Source organism: Gavia stellata, unplaced genomic scaffold (genome assembly GCF_030936135.1).
Source record: "Gavia stellata isolate bGavSte3 unplaced genomic scaffold, bGavSte3.hap2 HAP2_SCAFFOLD_59, whole genome shotgun sequence".
NCBI lineage: Eukaryota > Metazoa > Chordata > Aves > Gaviiformes > Gaviidae > Gavia > Gavia stellata.
Window position 1 is genome coordinate 494,751 of NW_026776859.1, and position 22,996 is coordinate 517,746.

Consider the following 22,996-nt stretch of genomic DNA (forward strand, 5'->3'; position numbering starts at 1 on the left):
GTCAGAGTTAGAAGAGAAGCTGACTTGCACCATCATGCCAGCCCCGAGAGCAAGAGCACCACGAGCAGGTGCGGAAAAAAGGAAGGCTACTGCTGTGCTCCAAAAAAATGAAGCAGGGACAGAAAGGCAGAGAGGCATGCAGGGCAGCCTTCTCCTTACCCGGCTGTGCTCTCCACCTCACAGACACATGCACACATGCATATTCACTGCAGGACCCACGTCTTTCTCTTCTGGAGGTCCAGCTGTGGAGGAGGTAACGCATGCCCTGGACTGGGGGCAGAGGCTCTTCTGGGCGGGAGAAGAGACCGGGGGTTGCTCTGGGGGAGGCACCTGCTCTGCAGGGGATGGCAGGGAGGTGCCCAAATCTTTCCTCCCATGGCGTTTCTGGTAGCAGCTCCCTCTCACTCCCTGCCCATGTCTCTGCTGCCTGGAGCTGTCCCTGCCACCCGAGCTGTTTCTCTGTGCCCTCTTCTCCTCCCAGTCGCTGCTCACACAGCCCATCCCACCCGCTGTGAGCTCAGCTCTGCCCTGAGATACCTCCTGGCAGGGAGGCACTGCCCAAGGGCATCTCTGGGTGGGCAGGGGCTAAGAAGCAGCTCAGACAAGTGCTATCAGGAACTGGGGTCTCAGTCCCTTCTCCAGAGAAGAGAAATAAATTCCAATCTCCCACTGCCCACCCAGCCCACCAACAGTGGGAAAGTGAAAGCACAGATACCTTCCCTGTCAAGTAAATGCTGCCTCAATGTTCTTCTTCAAAAGGACGCTCTGCAAATGCCCCGAGGCTTATCTGGAGCTGTGAGCAGCCCATGCAGCGCCCTATCTACAGCAGAAGCACCCTGCCCTGCCAGGGTTGCTCCTTCCACCCACAGCTTCTCCCCACAGCGCTGTGGGGAGCTCCCCGGGCAGGCTGAGTGCTGACCATGGCAGACAGCAGAGTCCCTGCCCCAGCACACAGCCCCAGGACACAGGGACCCTGCTCTGAAGGAGAGCCCTGGGCACCCCTGGCTGCACACCCACCTTCACAGCCCTGCAGCCATCCCTGGGAGAAGGCAGCGAACGCGTCCTGTCCTTCTGACGGTGCAGCAGGGAAGCCCTGCTCTGGAGCACTCATCCAACTGCCTTTAAGCTCTCTCAGCCTCGCAGGTCTCCCCTCGGTGCCTGCAGGCAGTGCCCTCAGCCCCGCTCCTGGGCAGAGCTGTCTCTCTGCAGCGCTGCCCGCTTGCCATCAGCTCCCTCCCTCCATCCCAGGAGCCCAGCCCAGCTCAGCAGCAGAGGACCAGCCCAAGGCAGCACTTTCTCTGCCCCCTCTGGGCTCCCTCCAGGTGTCCCTGGGGCTCTGGGGGAACCTGCCCTGAAACAGGCTGAAGGGATCACTCATCTTCCCTCCCATAGCTGGGGAGAGAGACTTCTTTCCAGATGTGACATTTCTCCTATCAGAGATAGAGTTAGGTCTAAAAATAACCGTTTATATTTTATTGTCAGTCAGGACACCCAGACAATGACAGGCAGGGATCTTCTTTACTCCTGCTGAGGGATAGGATTCAGCTGAGTCAGTTGAGGCATCTCATCCTGTGTTTCTATTGCTAGCACTGCAAGGGGACTCAGCTCCCTCCCATGGCTGCCACAACCGCACAGGAGGTGGGATTCCTCCGCCTCAGTTCCGGTGTGCATTGAACAGGCACCTGCATGTGAGCTGCTTGTCTCAGCTCCTGTGCTAATTAATGAAGATGTAGGTCAGGAGTTGGCTCTTCCGATGAAATACCTGGTGACATCTGAGGTGCCAGAGGTTGGCCAAGGCATGTGCAAGACGACTGCACTTGTCTCTATTTACTCTTTTCTTGGCAGCCTATGTTGCCATCTGTATCATAGGCAGAATTAAGTTTCTCTCTCTCGTTTCCAGCAGCTGGGTTGACTAGATCTCCATTCACTATAATGACGGTTTTCATCCCCACGTTGCCTAATCAAATTCCGGACAGTTACTGTATTTAATGTCCAAATAGAGGCCCATAGTGTGATGTGAGATGCCAAGGCTCTCACACGTAACTACATGTGGCTGGCAGGTACAGCACAGCAAAGCCATCCCCATTAAGAGTTCCTTTGTGCGAGAAACTGATTGCCACCCCTGCAGCGTGGCAAGGTCTGTTCCTTCTCCAGCCAGTCGATGTAGGGCAGTCCAGGAACACAAGGCACATCACACCGGGTCTCCACTCATGTGCCTACACTCTCAAATTGCTCTTTTTTCTCTCCACCAACCTTTACTCACCCCCTGGATAACACAGCCAAGGAGCAGACCAACAGTTTTCCCAGTGGGCCTGTCAGCAGCACCTTGGCATTCCTGGAGATCAGCTTCACCTCTGGCAAAGGCCCTCAGGGGCAGCACAGACACCACTGACAAAAAACCCGTTTCCTTCTGTGCTGCACTCCCCAGCCCTGTTTCTCTCTGGCCTTGGCACAGCAGGGTTTGCTCACTCTCTTGGCATCCCATTTCAGCTCGATGTTTCCATCTGGGGTCCACTCCCGCACATCTCTGCTCTGAAGCAAAGCCTTTGCACAGACGGGGTCTTGGACACTTGGTACCAGCTTTCCCTAAGACAAGTCAGAGCTTGGCCTGGGGCTACACCGGAGGGGCTACAGCCCAAATGCGCACTGATGCCCTCAGCCAGGGCACAGCCAGGACGAGCTGGAGCCTGTGCTTTTGACATCCATGGAGTAACGGCCAAGGCATGGGGGGACAAGTGACACAGCTTGGGGTGCTGCAATGGATGGGCAGAGGCTGTTCAGGAGAGACAGGCTGGAAGGACCTGGGGTGGGGTTCCCTCAGAGGGAAGAAGTCGCTGGGATGTCTGGAGCGCCTCTGTGGGGCAAGGGACAAGTTGGGTGAGCCCTTGTGAGTGAGGGTCAGAGGAGGGGCCAGTGAAGGTGACATCGTGGTGGGAGACGAGGAACCCACAGTCACGGTGGGGAAGTTGGCATAGACTTTTCTAAGCACCCCAAGGAAGCGTCTCGGCATGTAGAAGCCTGGTCCTCACTGGGGACTTGAATGACCCTGCCATTTTCTGGAAGAGGAACGCAGCAGCATGCAGACAGTCCAGGCAGCTTCTGGAGTGTCTTGGGAGAACGTCTTAGCAGCGCTGCCAGATGGGCCAACAAGGGTCATGCCAACCTGGATCTGACACTTGCCAGCAAGGAAGAGCTGGCCAGTGAACTGAAGGTCAGCGTAAGCCTTTTCTGTCGTGACACTGAAATAGTGGGGTCCCAGCTCCCGAGGAGAGTGAGGAAGGAAAATAGGGACTGCAGATGCCGGATCTTAGAGGGGCAGACTTTGGCCTATTGTGGGGAGTTGTAGTGGGGTCTCATGGTCAGCAGCATTGAAGGGCAGCAGAGCTCCGTACAGCTGGTCTTCAAGGACAACGTCCTCCAAGCACGGAAATGGTCTATAGCAAAACTCAGTTGAAACCTGAAAGTGAATTCAAGGGCACCATAACGAGCTGTTACTACTTCAGGGACAGTGAAGGAAGAAGTACAGATAACATGGGATCACCCCTAAATTTAGTGAGAGTCGGTCTAAATAGACCTGAGATAGTTTATGTGCTCTTATCACCAGCAAGGTCTCCCAGGCCTTGGTGCCTCAAGGCAGGACTCGAGAGGAAAACAGCCATCAGTGGATAGGAACCAAATCAGTAGCTACTTGAGGAAACCCAAATGTTACCAGTCAAAAGGGACAAGATGTATAAATCTGTGTTTACATAGAGGGAGAGAAAGTGTCATTACCTTGCTGGTCCATGGCCATGGCCTGTAAAAAAATCATGAGAATTTACAGACAAGTGTCAAAGCCTTCTTACCCAATTATTACACCAAGGTCTTTCCCACATATGTTTTTATTGGCCTAAGGGCATCCACTGTGGAAAGTGGACTCCACAGGAGGTCAGGTGGACTTAATGTACAGCAGAGGCGTGTGTTTTATTTTTTATTGAACCAAGCCTTCTTTTGGTTTTGGGTTTTGGAATAAAGAACGATTGTTCTGTGTCTGCGTGCAGCTCATTCTCCAAATAAAGCAAGTGGGAGTTGGTGTCCATGGGCTGAAACATGCAGCTACTGACTGCAGTGGAGAAAGCTCCAATTTGAAGAAAGGTGCTGCGAGTCCCAGGTGGCTGATGAGAGAACTGGTGGGGTTGGAGGGAGGGACAAAGGCTGCCCATAGGGTGTCTGACGTACAGGGTCTTGACTTCCATAGGTATTAGGACTCTATCAGGAGGTGTTCTGTGTCAGTAAGAATTGGAGTTTGCTGACATCACTTAATGAATAAGCAGAAAAAGAAAAATTGGAAAGAGAAGAAATTGTTTCTTACTGATATTGAGTATCGAAATCTTTTCACTTTGACTACACTCCGCAAACCTCTCAAATGAACCCCATAAGGACTGAGGAATTAGGGAAAGTTATGCGCAGAGCCTTGGCTTGTTAGTGAGTTTTGCATGTTAAGGAGCCCTCTGGTGCCAAGTTCCTGAACTGCAGATACTGCAGGAAGGTTGAACAAGGCTCTGGAGAAGTAAAAGTCAGCACACAGCCTCCAGGTTTCTGAGGGTGTTAGTGGGCCCCAGCGAGGGCCATCGCTGAAGAGGCCATGGAGGGAATGACCAGAAAAGGGACGATCCCTGGGGGCTGCTGAAGCAGGAACTCAGAGGCACTGGTTACAGGTGGAAAATCAAATGTGGAGGCAACTGTGAAAGGCCTTCATGCATTTCATCAAGGAAGGAGTAGATGTGGCACTGCGGGACATGGTTTAGTGGGCATGTGGTGTTGGGTTGATGGTTGGACCTGCTGTTCTTACAGGTCTTTTCCAACCTTAGTGATTCTGTTATTCTGTGATCAAGCAGGATGTTCAAGCCCTGACCCCCTAGGAATGGGGATCTGTTCCATATGGAATGCTCAGGGCTGCTGCTGGGGGCAGTGAGATGTGGGGGCATGCGATGCCAAGTGCAGGACAGCAGGAGGACTCCTCTGAGGCTCTATGGAGTGAGTGGGTGGGTGAAGAGACAGGAAAGCACTGGAGCTGTAGGGACCTGGTGTCCTCTTGGGGACCTCGGTGGAAGAGACAGCAGCCATAGTCGAAAGTACAAGGATTTCAGTTCTGTTGGGAGGTGCCAGCCCCAGCAACGGGGCCATCCCCACCACAGGCTGTCCTACACTGCCCGATGCCTCTGCCTCTTCCTTAGAAGATTTTATCCACCACCCCTGCTTGCCCACATCACTGTCACCCCATGAGGTTCCTACTGGTCCATCCCTCCAGCCTGTCTATGCCCCTTGGGATGGCCACCCTGCCCTCCAGTGTAGTGTCTGTTCTCCTCAATGTGGTCTCTGCTACAAATGTTATGAATAATCCCTCTCTCAGCTCCTCCAGGTCATCAAAAAGACGTTAAACAGGGCAGGTTGCCGGGTAGACCCCAGCAGGACCCTGCTAGCTAGATGCCTGCAGGCAGAGAACCACGCATTGACCACGTAACCTTGAGCCCACCTGTCCAGCTCGTTTTTACCCATCTATCTATCCCCCCATGCAGACCATAATATCCTAACATCAAATATTGTGGGGGATGATGGCGAAAGCTTTGCTGACCTCCAGGTAGAAGACAACCACTGCTCTCCCCCGTGCAGCAATCCTCTCCTTTCTTCAGAAAGAGCAAAGAGGCTGGCCAGGCACAATCTCCCTGGGTAAATCCCGTCACCTTCCTTTCAGACACCCAGAAAGGGGACGCGAGTGGACGTCCTCGGGGGCACAGCCTTCTGTTCCCCTGCTCATCCCTTGGGCATTTTTGAAAGGTGCGTACAATGTTTGGGTGCTGCCAGTCATCAGGATGTTCCCCAGTCTCCATGACCTTTCAGAGGTGATGGAGAGTTTTCTCCCTGTGACAAAGGCCAGCTCGCTCAGCTCCCTGGGATGCCGCCCCTCCAGCCCCAGTGACCAGAAAGGATTGCGCTTGCTCAAGTGACCCCTGACTTGATCCACATCCACTGCTGGTTCTTTTCCTCCAGAGTCCTGCCTCAAGGCACAAAGGCTTGGGAGACCTTGCTGGGGAAGACTAAGACAAAGAGGATATAGAGTATCTCAGAGCTGTCTACACCTCCTCTTACTAAGTTCAGCAGTGGCCACACATTCTCTTTGTTTTTTTCTAAAACTCTTTCGTGAAGAATTATCAGCTGCTCCTGATGCCCTCGAACCTCTTCAAAGGTCCACACTACCCATCCCCATTTCTAAATTAATCCCTGACTCCTTGCATCCACCTTTGGAATGCTTCCTTTTTTCTCTGGAACTTCTTAATGAGTTCCTTCTTTAGCCAAGCTGCTCTCCTGAAATGGCTGGTTGTTTTCCTGCTTAGCGGTCTGGACATGCTTTGAAGATGCTTTCCTGAAAGACCAGCTGTACGGAGCTCTGCTTCCCATGGGCCTGGCACTAAAAGTCTCCTGAAGAGGCTAAAATGTTCCCCCACTATTTCATGGTCACTGCAGCCCAGGCTCACACTGGTTTTCACATCCCTCATCAGCACTGCCTCTTTCGCAAGGACCAGATTCAGGCAAAGATCACCTTTGTTGGCCTGGCACCTGTGCAAAGAAGTGGTCCCAAGAGACCCCAGACACCAGCTGCACAGTCTGCATCCTGCTGTGCTCCCCTCCCAGTGAGTGTCGGGGTCATTACAGTCCCCAACAAGACCTGGGGCCATGGATCTGGAGACTTCCATGGCTTGCTTAAATAAGCCTTTCTCCTCTGCCTTCTCCTGATTGCAGGTTCTGAGGGCCTGTGGTGGAGGTGAAGCTGATCTCCAGGAAGACAAGGTGCTGCTGAAAATGTCCTTGGCTTTGGACACGCTGTGATCCAGGAACACGGTGACAATCATTCCCCTCTTCCTTGACTGTATCATCAAGGGGCTGAGCAAAGGCTTGTTGAAAGAAGCACCAAGAGAGTTTGGGAGCAGCCAAATGATTGGAGCCGCCCGTGCGATGGGCTTCCTGTTCATGCATTGCTCTGCATCGGCTGGATGAACTTGGGTCAGACCTTGCCTCACTGCAGGGCTGGGATTCAGTCGCTGGCCAACAGAGCCCGAATCTGCCGGAGATGCCACCTGGGCTTGCACAAAGGAAGCGAACCTGTCGGCAACGCTGCCTGGGGTGTCTGTCCCGCATCCCCTCTGAACGGGAATGGCTTTCCCATAGGTCCTGTGCTGTCCCTGCCAGCCACAGGCCGTTGTGCTGGAGAGCCCTGGCATCTCGTGTAGCACTCCAGGCCTGTGTGTGGCCATTGAGCAGCTGCCCTGAACCAGGTTAAGCACTGGGGGATGTCCATGAGACAACTGCCATTACAGTCAGTGGAGATCTAGGAAATACAGCTGATGGAGAAAAGAAGGAGAGGGACTTGGCTCCATCTGGGCAGCTGACTACCTCTGTAGGTGCTGTGGACATAAGGGAAAGGGAAGGTTTTAGTTGTCCTAACTGTAAACATCTGCTGTCATTTCCCTCTACCAAAGGAATTCCCTCCAGGCTCCAAGAGGATGCCCCCAGATGCTGCCTTGTCTCTCAGCATTGCTCCATTAGAGCTTGCACTCACCTGCACATAGCTTGGAGAAGCTCTGGTGTCACCTCAAATGTCACCAGGTGTTCCCACCTGAACAACTCCCTTCATCTCCATTAACTGACATGAGACCTGAGACAAACAGCTCACATGCAGGTGCCTTCTATGTGCACATGTGAACAGAAGCAAGAGGAATCCCACCTCCTGGGGGTTTGTGGTGTGCCTGGAGGGAGCTGAGTCCTCTTCTAGGCCCAAAACTTCAAACCCAGGATGGGATGTCTTGAATGACCCAAGTGAATCCCTTCCCTCAGCAGGGTTAGAGGAGATCCCTCCCTGTAAGTTTCTGGGTGTCCTGTCTAACGATGGGACAAGGAACGGGGATTCTCATGCCTAAGTGTGTCTCTGATAGGAGAAATGTCACAGCTGCAAAGAAGTCCCTCTGCCCAGCTGCGGGAGGGAAGATGAGTGATCCCTTCAGCCTGTTTCACAGCAGGTTCCCCTGGAGCCCCAGGGACACCTGGAGGGAGCCCAGAGGGGGCAGAGAAAGTGCCGCCTTGGGCTGGTCCTCTGCTGCTGAGCTGGGCTGGGCTCCTGGGATGGAGGGAGGGAGCTGATGGCAAGCGGGCAGCGCTGCAGAGAGACAGCTCTGCCCAGGAGCAGCTCCTCTGCAAAGCGCAGCAGGGCTGAGGGCACTGCCTGCAGGCACCGAGGGGAGAGGAGGGAGGCAGAGAGACTTTAAAGGCAGTGTGCAGTGGGAGGAGGATGAGGGCTCCTTCGAGCAGAAATCCTCACAGTCCTCTACATGGTAAGTCTCTGGCTGCAGGGCAATGAGCTTCGTGTTTCTGGAGGGATCTCCTTGAGCTGGTTCATCCCACGGTCTGTAGGCTCTGGCAGGAGGATTCTCACAGTTTCCCTAGTGTAGAGGAGGAGGACGTGCTCTTGAGCAGGGCTTCCCAGCTGCACGCTCAGTGGGACAGGGAATGGTGGTTTCCTTGTCGTGGGGATGACTGTAGGGGTGCAAAGCTGCGTGTGCAGCCAGGAGTGCCCAAGGCTGTCCTTCCGAGGAGGGTCCCTGCACCCCTGGGGATCACCCTGAGGCCATTTCCAAGGAGACTTTTCAAGAGGACGGTCAAAGTGGGGAATGACTTGAAAGGGAAGCAGTGTGCTTTGAGATCAGTCCTCTTGGTTGCCTGGCTGGGAAGTGGGAGATGAAAATTTATTTTTCCACTCTTGAGGAGACTCAGAGATTCCCATTCTCTTTAGGACTTACCTGAGCTGCTCCTTAGCCCCTGTACAGACCGAGATGCCCCCGGAGCAGTTCCCTACTGCCAGGAGGTGTTTGCAGGGCAGAGCTGAGCACACAGTGAGTGGGATGGGGCTCTCTCTCTGTGAGCACTGAGAGGGAGGAGACTTGGGCACAGAGAAATAGTTCCTGCCAGAGACAGCTCCAGGCAGCAGAGACATTGTCAGAGAGGGAGAAGGTGGAGATCCTAGAAAGGTAGTGGGAGGGGGGATTCAGGTACCTCCTTGCCATCCCCTGCAGTGCAAGCACCTTCCCTGGTCTCTTCTCCCACACAACATTGCTCCCCACCCTCAGTGTCACAAGCACTTGGCCTTCTGTTGCCTTCCCAGCAGCTTGAACAACAAAGAGGGGGGGTAAGAATGCAAGTTCAGCTGAGACACCAGCGCTGTGGGTCCTGTCATGCAGATTTTTCCATGCAGGAAAAGCAACCAAACCCCCTCCCGATTTTTGCAGCTCTGAGTCACTACAGTGTGTGGGGCTGGAAAAGATCTGACCCTCCCTTCAGGACATCCCATATTTAGGACATTTGACTCTTTCCCTGGGGGTCCTGCAGGGCTGCAGGCTGCCCTCCAGAGGGTCACAACTCTCCCACAGCATCACTGTGTTTTCCAAGTGCCCAACAGAGAAGACACTGCGAGGCTAAGGCCAAGGAAATGCTGCTGGAGGGCTGGATGTGGGCAGCTGCAATGAGCCCTCGGTGTCCCTGGCTGGGAGGGCAGAGCTGAGAGCCTCCTCTGCTACGATGAGATGGGATGCGGGGTTTGGAGATCCGCACTTGGAAACTGGACTCCTCAGCTCTCAGCATTGTCCTGGATCTTGTGGGGGGAACACCTGAGTGTTATTGTCCTCCAGCTCAAGGAGGTGCCAGCACAGGGCAGCTGAGAGCAGGGCTGATGGACACACCGTCAGTCCTCACTCTGCACTGAGGGACAGTCCCTTTGCCTGTCAGCACCCACAAGATTTCACCTGGAGTGCAGCAGGAATGCCAAGGACTCCAAAACTCCTCAGCAGTGGTGGGGCAGCTAGAACAAAATGCACAAACCCAAACCTCCTCAGCTCTGCTCTGCATTCGGGTGATTTGGGAGGGACAATGCTGAAAAGCTCTTTGATATCAAAAGTGGATTTAATCCGAAATCACCTTGTGTTCCTACTTACTTATTGGTGTAGGGCAGGACTGCATCCTGCAGAGCCCGCAGCAGAGCTCCCTTCTCCCAGGGGCACCCTCAGCCAGCACCAACCACAGCTCATGAAAGGAACCTGCAAAAGGTCTTCCTGAAAGGAGAGAGGAAATTTTGGAGGTTTCCACGAGAAACTGAATAGATTTTGTTCAGATGAATCTATCCTAACTTATGTATATTCCTTCTAGGACAGGATCCCATGCCCAGAGAAAGAAAATGTCCAACAGCAGTTCCATCATGGATTTCATTCTTCTGGCATTCGCAGACATGCGGGAGCTGCAGCTCTTGCACTTCTGGCTCTTCCTGGGCATCTACCTGGCTGCCCTCCTGGGCAACGGCCTCATCATCACCGCCGTAGCCTGTGACCACCGCCTCCACACCCCCATGTACTTCTTCCTCCTCAACCTCTCCCTCCTCGACCTGGGCTCCATCTCCACCACTCTCCCCAAAGCCATGGCCAATTCCCTCTGGGACACCAGGGCCATCTCCTACCAAGGGTGTGTGGCCCAGCTCTTTTTCTTTTTCTTCTTTATTTCTGCTGAGTATTTTCTTCTCACCGTCATGGCCTACGACCGCTACGTTGCCATCTGCAAACCCCTGCACTACAGGACCCTCCTGGGCAGCAGAGCTTGTGTCCACATGGCAGCAGCTGTCTGGGGCGGTGGGTTTCTCAATTCTCTCCTGCACACGGCCAATACATTTTCATTACCACTCTGCAAGGGCAATGCTGTGGACCAGTTCTTCTGTGAAATCCCCCAGATCCTCAAGCTCTCCTGCTCACACTCCTACCTCAGGGAAGTTGGGCTTCTTGTGGTTGGTGCGTGTTTAGCTTTTGGGTGTTTTGCTTCCATCGTGCTGTCCTATGTGCAGATCTTCAGGGCCGTGATGAGGATCCCCTCTGAGCAGGGACGGCACAAAGCCTTTTCCACGTGCCTCCCTCACCTGGTTGTGGTCTCCCTGTTTCTCAGCACTGCCATGTTTGCCTACTTCAAGCCCCCCTCCATCTCCTCCCAGTCTCTGGATCTGGTGGTGGCAGTGCTGTACTCGGTGGTGCCTCCAGCAGTGAACCCCCTCATCTACAGCATGAGGAACCAGGAGCTCAAGGGTGTTGTGAGGACAGTGATTTCAAGGACTTTTTTCAGTAGTCATAAACTTCCCATCTATCCACAAATGACTCCCATGGGAACGCATTCTAAGCCTATACTTTGTGAAGGGTTTTATTATCATTAACATCATTATAATTATATTCATAATTTTCATCATCTTTATCCTTATAATTATCACTATCATTATTGCTGTTTTTATTTGTGGTTATTACGTTCCTACACAACGTTTTAGATTCGGGTCACTTCTCCTGTGGAATGAATCTTCTCTGCCTTGCCTGTTGCATGTATACAGGTATGTCTAATGCTGGGTCAGTGCTGACTCACTCACAGCAGCTCTTTCATAAATGGGTTTTCCCCAGTGCAGTTCCTGAAGCCTCGCCTTGTCTTCCAAAGCTGTTGCCAAGGATGGACATGAGCAACCTCACCCCAAAAAGGGCCTGTTGCTCCATGGATTCAGGAGCAAAGAGCTCAATGTCATGTGGTGACCTGTTAGAGACCAAGGTTTGGATTTACGTTTCTAGTTACAGTGGAGATGGTGAATGGTCACTGAGGTACATACGTGGGGCTGTCCCACATGGGGGACTTATCCCAGGGCTTCCAGCTATGGCAGGCGATGTCCTTAAGGACGGGAGTCTGGAGTTGCCTGGGGCATCTCCATGGGCAGCGTGTGCTTGGGGTGGGCAGTGACTTTAGCCCCACGAAGTGAGAGATCGCCCAAAATGGAGTCACCCAAAGGAAAGTGCTGAACCCAGGGTTCTAGAGGAATCGAGGGCTCTGCAATCCCCAGAGAGGCAGTGGGCACCAAGCAGGTATGAAAAAGGAAGACTGGAAAGTGCTTCATGTGTCCTTCAGGCACAAATGAACACATCTCCTGTCCTCCAAAAAGCACCATAGTCCCTTCAAGCACCTGCCACATCCAGAGACCCCCAGGGAGGCGGATTAGCAGTAGTGATCCCCATCCAGCCCAGGACCCTGCAGGAAACATGGGGAGGGGGCCAGGAACCGTCCAGCCACATCAGAGGAGAGGTGGGGGAAGTTGAGGTGGCAGCTGTTGTGGCCTGGAAATTGCCTGGGGGAGAAAAATTCTGGCATTCCGCTCATCAGCGGTAGCGTCCAGACTCTGGTTAGCCTAAAACATGTTCACAGTGCAGAGCCAGAAGTCCTTTCTGTCCTGGTGCTCCACGAGGCCTGGGAAGTGGATGAGGAAGAATTGGTGTCCCTCACGCCCCACCCCTTCGTGCCATCGTCCCTCCTGAAGCGTGGCATTGAAAGGGAGGCTGGGAACCTTTGTCAGGGCTTGCACTGAAGGAAGCGCAACCATGGGAGTTCCTGTTGTCCCTCGGTCCCTGTGGCCAGCACCTGCCCTTGAGACAGTCTCCCTCCACCCCCTACGCTGGCCCAAAAGTCACCCCCAAGCCTGACCCTTTGTACCGTCCATTTCCAGCCCTGGCCATTCACCGTGGTCCAGCTGTGGGCTGATCATTTCAATGTGACCGGCTCCGCCTGCACTGGGGGAACATCCAGCCCTTGCCTGGCTCACACAGGCCCAGACCCTGGCAGAGCCCACAGCAGGGCCGTCTACGGACCCCTGCATGGGATATGGCCAAGTCTGGGGAGGGACCAGTGCTGGGGAGGGCTGCCAAAGCAGGAGGGCTGCAGAGGGATGTGGCACCGAGGTCTACTGGGCAGACCATACCAGGGGGACGGTTTCCCACCCTGCCCTGTTGATGCCTGCACAGCTGGGCTGCGGGGCAGCAGAGCTGCGCTGGTGCAGGGATGAGAACAAGCGCCATGATGCTCCAGGAAGCTCCCACACTGCCAGGACACCAAAATTACCCTCAAAATAGGCTCAGACAGGCAGGGCTGTCACCCTACTCACCGCACTGGCGGTGCAGGGTGAGCACCACCCGCTCCAGCTCTGCCAGCAGACTCTCTGAAGCCAGAGCAGCTCCCCACAGTCAGGATCGGACTCACTAGTGCTCGCAGGCTTGGGGGTGCCTTGGGGTTGCAGCCCCTGGCACCACTTGCCAGGAGGCCCAAGACATGAGGGCCAGCATCGGCTCCCTCTGCCGCAGCCCATGGTGCCTCCTTTCCTGTGTCACCATCCTCTCTCGGGAGCACCGCTGGGTGCATTGCTCCCTGCCTTGGTTGAAGGGAAGCTGCTGGAGGTCTTGTCTGCTGTCCCCCATGGCCACTGGCTCTGTCCCAGCATCAGCTCACATTCACTACCGCAATCCTTCTGAAAGGCACGTCTTTGCTCGGATCTGGCCACCACAGCCTGCCTGCATGGTTCCAGAGGGTGCCAGCAAGGCTGTGCTTGGACAGTAGGTTGTGATGTAAGGGTGATGATCTGGCTGGGGATCATGAGGAGAAGGAAAAGACAAGAAACCATAAAGACAAGAAGCAGTAAGGGGGATTTCTTATCAGGTTAAGAAAGAAAAAACCCCATGTACATCTATATACTCATACACATATAGATATACACTTATTTCAGCATATATATACACATACATCACCATGATAGAGATTTTCAAAACTCAGCTGGAGAAAGCACTGACCTGCCTGATCGAACTGTAAACTTCTCCCTGCCCAGAGCAGACCTCCAGATGTCCCTTCTGATGCAAAGCCTCAAGGAAGAAGGGCCTGGACATGGACTTGGGGGTAGGGGACACTGCTGTATGTTGAGGCATTGCTGCCATTTATCATCACTGGTCCACCCTGTCCTCAGGGTTGCAACGTGAGGGAGATCCTCCTCAGAAGGAGGCTCTGCTCCAAGGGACACCAGGAGTCCAGCTGGTGCGGGGATACTACAGAAAAGATCTCAGAAACACTGCCAGGCAGTGCAGAAGCACAGAATCCCAAAATAGTTGGGTTTGGAAAGGATCTCGATGTTACAATTCTGTAATACAAAAACTCATCTACACAATGTATGTAGGTGAGCAGGCACTTCTTTACTGCAGCGCTGGACGCACAGGGGATCACTCCACCTAGTGTGGGTGCTTAGTTTCTCCACTACAAAAGCTACATTCAATCAAAGTATACATATTCATTGTATTTCCAAGAAACAATTAACAGAGTCATACAATTTCCAAGAACTCATTAATATATGCAAATGCTTCTGACGCATGCGCCTCCAGGTACAGAGGTGGTGGTCTAAGGTCCTCTGGTGGTCGTCCGTAGTCTTCCTCATGGTGTCCTCTAGTTGAACCCAATCTTTGCGCAGGCTCAGCTTAGTTGCAAAATTCCATTCTTGGAATCTTCCTAAGTTTTCCTCGGTTTACTGACCAGGCCTACAACTTATCATTCTCTTGACAAGCATATCCTGCCTATTCACAATGCTAGATTGTTCAACAGTTCGTTTATAATTAAATCACAGATAAATCATACCTAGTTACCATCACACAAAATACATAATTTAATTTCTCATTAATTGCTCTCTTGATTATACCATTCTATCAATATCCATACTTAAAATAATCCATGGTTATTTCTATTAATATCTATTGATTGGCATTCTTGATATCCGAATCAAGATGGGAAAGGTAAGGAATTTTCCAGGCAGCATCACCGGTGCATATCAGGTCACATTGTCACGGGACTCAAACAAAACTTCTCTGTTTGATTCTTCATTGTTCCATTTCGTTACGATTAGTTCCTTAATAGGGAACAGTGACTCCCTGGGGAGGTTCCTATGGTTATTGGTTCAAACTTAACAATCCTAACTTAGGCATTTGTATTTTACTGTTTTATTTATTAATCAAACTTAACCTTTCTATATCATCAAATCTTGTTTATTTAGACATCAGAGTATTTGCAACAGTATGGCATTCATTGTCATGCCCAGGCCCTTTTGCTCAGACCACTCCTCACCCAGTCAGGTCGCAGCCCACACTGCTGCACAGGGTTATTCTGTCCCTGGTGCAGAGCTTCTCCCTTCTCCTTGTCGATCTTCGGGAGGGTTTTGGGGTTTTTTTGACCAAATCCCCAAGTGTGTCCGGGTCCCTTTGGGCTGGAGCCCTGTTGTGCCAGCATATAGGGTATGTTTGCTGATGCCAAAGAGGAACTGGAGAGGCTCCAGAGGCGATCTGCCAGGACAGAGTTTGGAGCCTGTGTAGAGAGCCTGAAGGTGCTGGGCTTCTTTAGCCTGCTGAAGTGGGGACTCAGGGTGCTACAGTAGTAGCCTGCAAGAGCTTGAAGGGTGGTTTCAGAAATGATAGAACTTTTCTTGGTAGTGAGAAGAGAAGGAAACCTCCACAAGGTGCAGCTTGGAACGTTCAGACTGGAGGTGAGGAAAAAGAAGTCTCACTCAAAGGGTAGCCTTGTGGTTCAGAAGGTCACCCAGAGGGAGTCTGGATCAGCCCATGGCTTTGTGTTTCAAGGAACAGCCAGCAAGAGTAGAGAGACATCAGTGAAGGTATACAAATGCTGGGGTGAGAGCCAGGTGGGAAAACAAGAAGGGTGTCAACAGCCTGAAGGGAAAGAGGTGCGGGCATGGGACAGTGTAGGACAGCCTGCAGTAGAGATGGCCAAGGGCTCTATCAAGGCTGAAAGGTCCAACAGGACAGAGGTCTTTGTCCTCTTGGCTATAGCAGTTGCCTGTGCCACCAAGACCAGTGAGATGAAACTTTGAGGGTAGCAGGATCAGCCTTCCCAGGGCCTGGGGGTCAGGGTTTGGCCTTTCTGCTTCATGAAATGAATAAAGGGTTATTTTTTATTTTAAAGGCAATATTTCATTACTTTTTAGTTTAGAGAAGAGTTTATAACAGCATTCTCCAAGTGATAGTGATCTAGGGTGTCTCCTCAGGAGGTCTGGACAAGCAGTTCCTTGAGGTCTGTCACAGTATGGACAACCTTGCTCCTCACCTCCCCAACCCCACCATTTCTCTCATTCTCCCCCTGGGACTTGCATCACCTTTCCTTACATCAGACTTCTGCACCAAAGTCTGCAGCTGGAAGCTACAGCTCCTTTGCACCATCTCCCGCCTGCTTTCCTTAGAGAACTGGCGGCACACAGGCACAGGAGAATTTTTCCTATTTGCAAGCAAAGACAAGCAAAGCGCGGTAAAGTTTCATAAACAATAAAACACACTCCTCCACCATATGCGGAGTACAAGCTGTCCCGAATGAGGTTGCCTTTCTTCAGGGGATAATCTTATGAGAAATATTTCAGGTAGGTAGGTGCAAAAAGGTAGATATAAAGACAATTAAAGAGTTGCCTAAGGAGACAATTAGACTGTTGAAAGACACGTAAGCTTTTACTCCCTGAAGCTCAAAGCAGCAGCTGAGGTGAGAGGTATCTGAATGAACAAAGAATAAAGGAAGGAGAAAACTGGAGAATAATGGAACTGGACTTTGCCCAGCCAGTCTGCATCTGAAGAGATGACTTTAGAAATGGTCATTGTATCCTGGACCGATGCAGATACATGAAAGAGTAGAGAAATTAAGTATGTGGTATCACAGGCAGAATAGTGGTAGTGACGTTAGAGGGGAAGATTGCTATTTCTTTGGAAATACACTTTTGAAAGGTCATGGGATTGGCAGAGGTCTCTTGTGAGAGAGAACAAGCCAATGTTGCACCCAGCTTTGAAGGAATCCAAAAGGGCAACCCCGGGAACCACGGGCTGTACAAGCTCACTTTGGTGAGGAGTGTGCCATCGACTAGAGTCCTCGTGGGTGACAATTCTGGGCACCTAAAAGAGGGTAACTGTCAACACGGACTTCCCAAGGGTAAATTATGCCTCATCGACCTGATAGCCTGCAGTTGTGCGTGAGGAGATAAAAAGCGGATGTCGTTTCCCTCAGCTTCAGCAAAACTCTTGGCATGGTCTCCCTCAACGTTCTTCTACCCAAGTTAGGCCATGACATTCTGGACGGGGAGACCAACAGATGGGCAAAACACCAGTTGGCCGATGAGGCTGAGAGCGCGCAGTGGTGAAGGGGTCATACCCTACCTGGAGGCCACTGGGACATGCTGGGGCATTGTGGGGCAGCACAGGGGACTCTCCTGACCCTGTGCAGTTTAACATCCATGACCCGGAGGAGGCAACTCTCACCACATTTGTCGATGGCACTGAATGGGAGGACCATTCCTGTGGTCTAGGGATGCCATTCAGGGGAAACGTGACAGGCAGAAGGACTGTCCTGTCAGGAACTTCATGAGCTACAAGAAGGACAAAGGCCAGATCCTGCATCTTGGATAGACTAATGCCCTGCAGTTGCAGGGCCTTGCGGATTGCCTTCCTGGGGGGTAGCTCTGCAGAAAAGGCCCTGGTGGTGCTGGGAGACAGAAGGCAAAACACGATCCCACCATGCGACCTGGCAGCCAAGGCAGCCAGCAGTGTCCGGGAGCGTATAAAGAGGAGCCTTGCCAAAAGAGTGAGGGAAGTGATTGTCTCCCCATGCTCATCGCTCGCTAGACCACCTGTACACCACTGTGGTAATTTTTGGGCCTCCACTGGCGAAGGGAAGGAGGGAGTAAGCATCTGGGTGGCTGCTGGGCAATCGGCCAGAGACAACCCACCACAGCAAGCCAGAAGATGTGTATAACTGGGAGGGAGTTCAGTGGAGAGTCACCGAGATGCTCAGGGGCTGGCGCACTTGCCTGGGAGGAGAAACTGAGGGAAAGGGCCTTGTTCAACCTGCCGAAGGGAAGGGCTTGGGAACCTCATAGTGACCTGCCAGTCCCTATGGGGAGGTTTACTGATGAAGGAGGTTCCCACAAGGAGAGCAAAAGCTGCAGTCCCCAAGGCCAGAGAGAAACGGGCCTGGGCTGTGCAGCCCCGGCAGGAGAGGGCTTTGCTCTCCAGGTGACTCTGCAGCACCGCGGGCCCTGTGGCACAGGAGAAGCTCATCTCCAAGAAGGAGAAGCTGCTGCTGCTGCTGCTGCTGAGAAAGTCCGAGGGGGAGGACAGCCTGTGATCCAGCCACGCTGTGGACATCATGCTGGGGGCCGACCGGCTGGAGAGCAGCTCTGCAGAGAAGCACCTTGGGGTGCCAGAGGAGAAGCAGCCGATCACGAGCCATCAGTGCACCCCTGCGGCAAAGGCCAAGAGCCTCCTGGGCTGCATTACGGAAAGCATTGCTGGCAGATGGAGGGAGGTGACCCTCCCCCTCCTGTCAGCACTGGTGAGGCCACATCTGGAGTGCGGTGTCCAGTGCTGGGCTCCCCATTACAGGAAACTGGACCTACTAAAGCAATTCCAGCAAAGGGCCGTTAAGCTGGTTTAAGGGACTGGAGCGTCTTTCATAGAAGGAAAGGCTGTGAGATGTGGGACTGTTCAGTCTGGAGAAGAAAAGGCTTGGAGGGATCTTCTTAATGTATTAATTCCATCTGAGCCCAAGAAAACACTTTTTGGCTCTGAGGGCTGTCAATCACTAGAACAGGTTGCCCGGAGAAGTTGTGGAGTTTCCATCCATGGAGATATTCCAAACCCACCTAGATAAGGTGCTGAGCAACCTGCTCTAGCTGACCCTGCCTCAGCTGGGGGTTTGGACTAGATGATCTCCAGATGTCCCTTCTAATCTTAACATTTCTGTGATTCTGTGAGTATAAAGGAGAAAAGTAAGAGAGAAAGAAATGAACACCACATAGCCTTGACTGCAAATATGGTGGGATGCGATGGAGAAGACCCATGCTGGAGGAGGGGATAAGTGTGAGGTGGAAGGAGGGGCAGAGATGTTCTGTTCTGACTGTTAACCCCCTCTTCACCATCCCCCCTGTGCCTCTTGGGCTTGGGCCGGGTAGATGAATTAAGAACAATGGAGGAGTTTGAGCCTGGGAGGAATTGTGAGCATTTCTGGTTTATTTTCTTTCTTCCATTGTCCTTTTGAGTCAGGAGAATGACTGAGCCGCTGGGTACTGTTGTGGCTGCTGCTAGCAACAACCCACCACCGCAGGAGTGCATCAGGACTGCTGCATCCAGATTGAGGCTTCCCTGCACAAGAAAGACCCTGACAGACTGGAGCGAGTCCTGCAGAGGCCAGAAGGATGGCTGGGGCCTTGAGCACATTTTGGACAAGGAGAGGCCAAGAGAGCTGGCTTTTGAGAAATACTTCAGAGCAAAACACTGAAGGAAGGACCCAGGCTAGTTGGTGGGATCTCAATCCATGGAGATGTTCAGTATTTGTCAGGACAAGGCCATGAGCACCTGGCCTAGCTGGGGCTGTCTGAGAATGGGCTTGGCTGAGAGACCAGCTGTGGCAAGAGCTCTGAGACTTGTGTGTAACGAGTGTCAGTAGGAAACTGGTTCCCTTTTTATTAAGAATGGCAGTGGAGTTGGGTATCACTGAGCCCCAGAGGAGGACAGAGATGACCATGCAGATAAGGTCCCTCGACAGGGCTGGGGTGTATGACCAGACAAGGAAATGGCCAGTGTGTGGGATCGATCTGGTACAATTTTGCTGGGGCAGCTTCCCCAGGGTGTCCAGGGAACGTGGCACAGATGAGGCCCCTCTCTTCCGCACCTTTGGTGCCTTGCTTCCTTCACCATGACACCTGGCTCTGCACGGTGAGCACACTGCTGTGTGCCCCCACCCTGCACACTCACTCAGCTGAGCTCTACACTAGCGTTTTCCTCTCCCAGGCTCTTCCCAGCCCACCTCAGTCCCACCCCAACTCTCCCCACAACCCCTGCCCGCTCCCCAGTCATACCAAGCACAGCAGACCAGTCTGGGCTGACCCCACGGCAGTGCCCACCACAGTCGCTGCAGAGCTCTGGGCACTGACCCCACAGCCCCAAGACCCTCTGAAGGGCACAGCAGGTCCTGGGGGGCAGAGAGGGGTCTCAGCCTCCCCATCAGCCCCAGGGCTTGTGCTGCCCTCAAGAGAATGTGGAAACAGAGGCTAGGCACTCTCTGGCTCTCCTGAATTCATATTGTCGGTGATCCCCAACCCTGACCGAATTTGCCCCCTCCTCTGCTCCCACCAGCCCCACTCCCCAGGGCAGCACAACAGTCCTGGCCCTGGGGGTGCTCAGGCAGCTCCTGCACCTCTCCAGTCTTCCCTCCCTGTGCCTGCTGGCTCCCCACTGACTGCCATGGCACTGCAGAGTTCTTGTTCGTGGATACCTCAATTTAGTGCTCTGCTTTTAGGGGACTTCACCTCTGAGGGTGTTTCACCTTCTGTGTCTCCATTGACTCCTGACCCCAGGGCACATGGCTGGTGCCCGTCCTCTCCTGACCCCTCCAAATTAATTTCCAGAGAGTCTGCTAAATGCCATGAGTCCTGACATTCATGAAGCAGCCTGAGGAGATAAAGGGGAGCTCAGGCACCAACTCCACTGCCACTGGACACCAAGAAGAGCCTTTAAAACCAGAACATTTGGTCCAATGGAACCCAAATGTACGATGAGCTTTACCCCAAAAACATTGAGAACAGAAGGAGAAGAGACTCTCTAAAAGACCAATTCTTTGGACATTTTATTGGCAGTGACTTTGGAGGACAGCCCAGGCTCCAAGCACTGCTCTTGGGAGATGACCTTTTATTGAAGAGCTGCTCTTGGACAGGTCATATTTGACACAGTGTAGTGTGAGGGTGAGCCACAACAGGATCAAGCCTCAAAAGAACTAGCATAAACCGAGAAAATTCTACAGAAGTAGGGTTATCACAAAAGAAAAAAAGCAGACTCATGGCCTAAGATAAACACGGAAAAATGTGAAGAGAAGGGGAGGCAGGTTATTGTTGGTAAGCATCCATGTGGCCAGTTTCCATAGGGCATCCTTGAGCTCCTGGTTCCTCATGCTGTAGATGAGGGGGTTCACTGCTGGAGGCACCACCGAGTACAGCACTGCCACCACCAGGTTCAGACCAGGGAAGGAGATGGAGTGGCACTTCAGGTAGGCAAACATGCCAGTGCTGATATACATGGAGACCACGGCCAGGTGAGGGAGGCACGTGGAAAAGGCTTTGTGCCGTCGCTGCTCAGAGGGGATCCTCAGCACAGCCCTGAAGATCTGCACATAGGACAGCACGATGGAAGCAAAACACCCAATTGCTAAACAGGCACTAAACACAAGAAATCCAACTTCCCTGAATTCGGAGTGTGAGCAGGAGAGCTTGAGGATCTGGGGGATTTCGCAGAAGAACTGGTCCACAGCATTGCCCTTGCAGAGTGGTAATGAAAATGTATTGGCCGTGTGCAGGAGAGAATTGATAAACCCACTGCCCCAGGCAGCTGCTGCCATGTGGACACAAGCTCTGCTGCCCAGGAGGGTCCCGTAGTGCAGGGGTTTGCAGATGGCAACGTAGCGGTCATAGGCCATGACAGTGAGAAGAAAATACTCAGCAGAAATAAAGAAGAAAAAGAAAAAGAGCTGGGCCACACACCCTTGGTAGGAGATGGCCCTGGTGTCCCAGAGGGAATTGGCCATGGCTTTGGGGAGAGTGGTGGAGATGGAGCCCAGGTCGAGGAGGGAGAGGTTGAGGAGGAAGAAGTACATGGGGGTGTGGAGGCGGTGGTCACAGGCTACGGCGGTGATGATGAGGCCGTTGCCCAGGAGGGCAGCCAGGTAGATGCCCAGGAAGAGCCAGAAGTGCAAGAGCTGCAGCTCCCGCATGTCTGCGAATGCCAGAAGAATGAAATCCATGATGGAACTGCTGTTGGACATTTTCTTTCTCTGGGCATGGGATCCTGTCCTAGAAGGAATATACATAAGTTAGGATAGATTCATCTGAACAAAATCTATTCAGTTTCTCGTGGAAACCTCCAAAATTTCCTCTCTCCTTTCAGGAAGACCTTTTGCAGGTTCCTTTCATGAGCTGTGGTTGGTGCTGGCTGAGGGTGCCCCTGGGAGAAGGGAGCTCTGCTGCGGGCTCTGCAGGATGCAGTCCTGCCCTACACCAATAAGTAAGTAGGAACACAAGGTGATTTCCGATTAAATCCACTTTTGATATCAAAGAGCTTTTCAGCATTGTCCCTCCCAAATCACCCGAATGCAGAGCAGAGCTGAGGGGGTTTTGGTTTGTGCATTTTGTTCTAGCTGCCCCACCACTGCTGAGGAGTTTTGGAGTCCTTGGCATTCCTGCTGCACTCCAGGTGAAATCTTGTGGGTGCTGACAGGCAAAGGGACTGTCCCTCAGTGCAGAGTGAGGACTGACGGTGTGTCCATCAGCCCTGCTCTCAGCTGCCCTGTGCTGGCACCTCCTTGAGCTGGAGGACAATAACACTCAGGTGTTCCCCCCACAAGATCCAGGACAATGCTGAGAGCTGAGGAGTCCAGTTTCCAAGTGCGGATCTCCAAACCCCGCATCCCATCTCATCGTAGCAGAGGAGGCTCTCAGTTCTGCCCTCCCAGCCAGGGACACCGAGGGCTCATTGCAGCTGCCCACATCCAGCCCTCCAGCAGCATTTCCTTGGCCTTAGCCTCGCAGTGTCTTCTCTGTTGGGCACTTGGAAAACACAGTGATGCCCTGGGAGAGTTGTGACCCTCTGGAGGGCAGCCTGCAGCCCTGCAGGACCCCCAGGGAAAGAGTCAAATGTCCTAAATATGGGATGTCCTGAAGGGAGGGTCAGATCTTTTCCAGCCCCACACACTGTAGTGACTCAGAGCTGCAAAAATCGGGAGGGGGTTTGGTTGCTTTTCCTGCATGGAAAACTCTGCATGACAGGACCCACAGCGCTGGTGTCTCAGCTGAACTTGCATTCTTAACCCCCCTCTTTGTTGTTCAAGCTGCTGGGAAGGCAACAGAAGGCCAAGTGCTTGTGACACTGAGGGTGGGGAGCAATGCTGTGTGGGAGAAGAGACCAGGGAAGGTGCTTGCACTGCAGGGGATGGCAAGGAGGTACCTGAATCCCCCCTCCCACTACCTTTCTAGGATCTCCACCTTCTCCCTCTCTGACAATGTCTCTGCTGC

General features: G+C 52.8%; 2 protein-coding genes across 2 annotated transcripts; one reads left to right on the top strand and one right to left on the bottom strand.

The window, feature by feature from the left end:
- The first annotated feature begins 10,243 nt into the window (after positions 1-10,243).
- On the top strand, positions 10,244-11,269 carry LOC132321356 (olfactory receptor 14J1-like). Its single transcript, XM_059834863.1, has one exon. It carries the CDS (start codon positions 10,256-10,258, stop codon positions 11,267-11,269), a length of 1,014 nt encoding a protein of 337 aa, XP_059690846.1. The 5' UTR covers positions 10,244-10,255.
- A 9,500-nt stretch (positions 11,270-20,769) lies between these two features.
- LOC132321357 (olfactory receptor 14J1-like) lies at positions 20,770-21,750 on the bottom strand. The gene has a single exon (XM_059834864.1). It carries the CDS (start codon positions 21,748-21,750, stop codon positions 20,770-20,772), a length of 981 nt encoding a protein of 326 aa, XP_059690847.1.
- Positions 21,751-22,996: the final 1,246 nt, after the last annotated feature.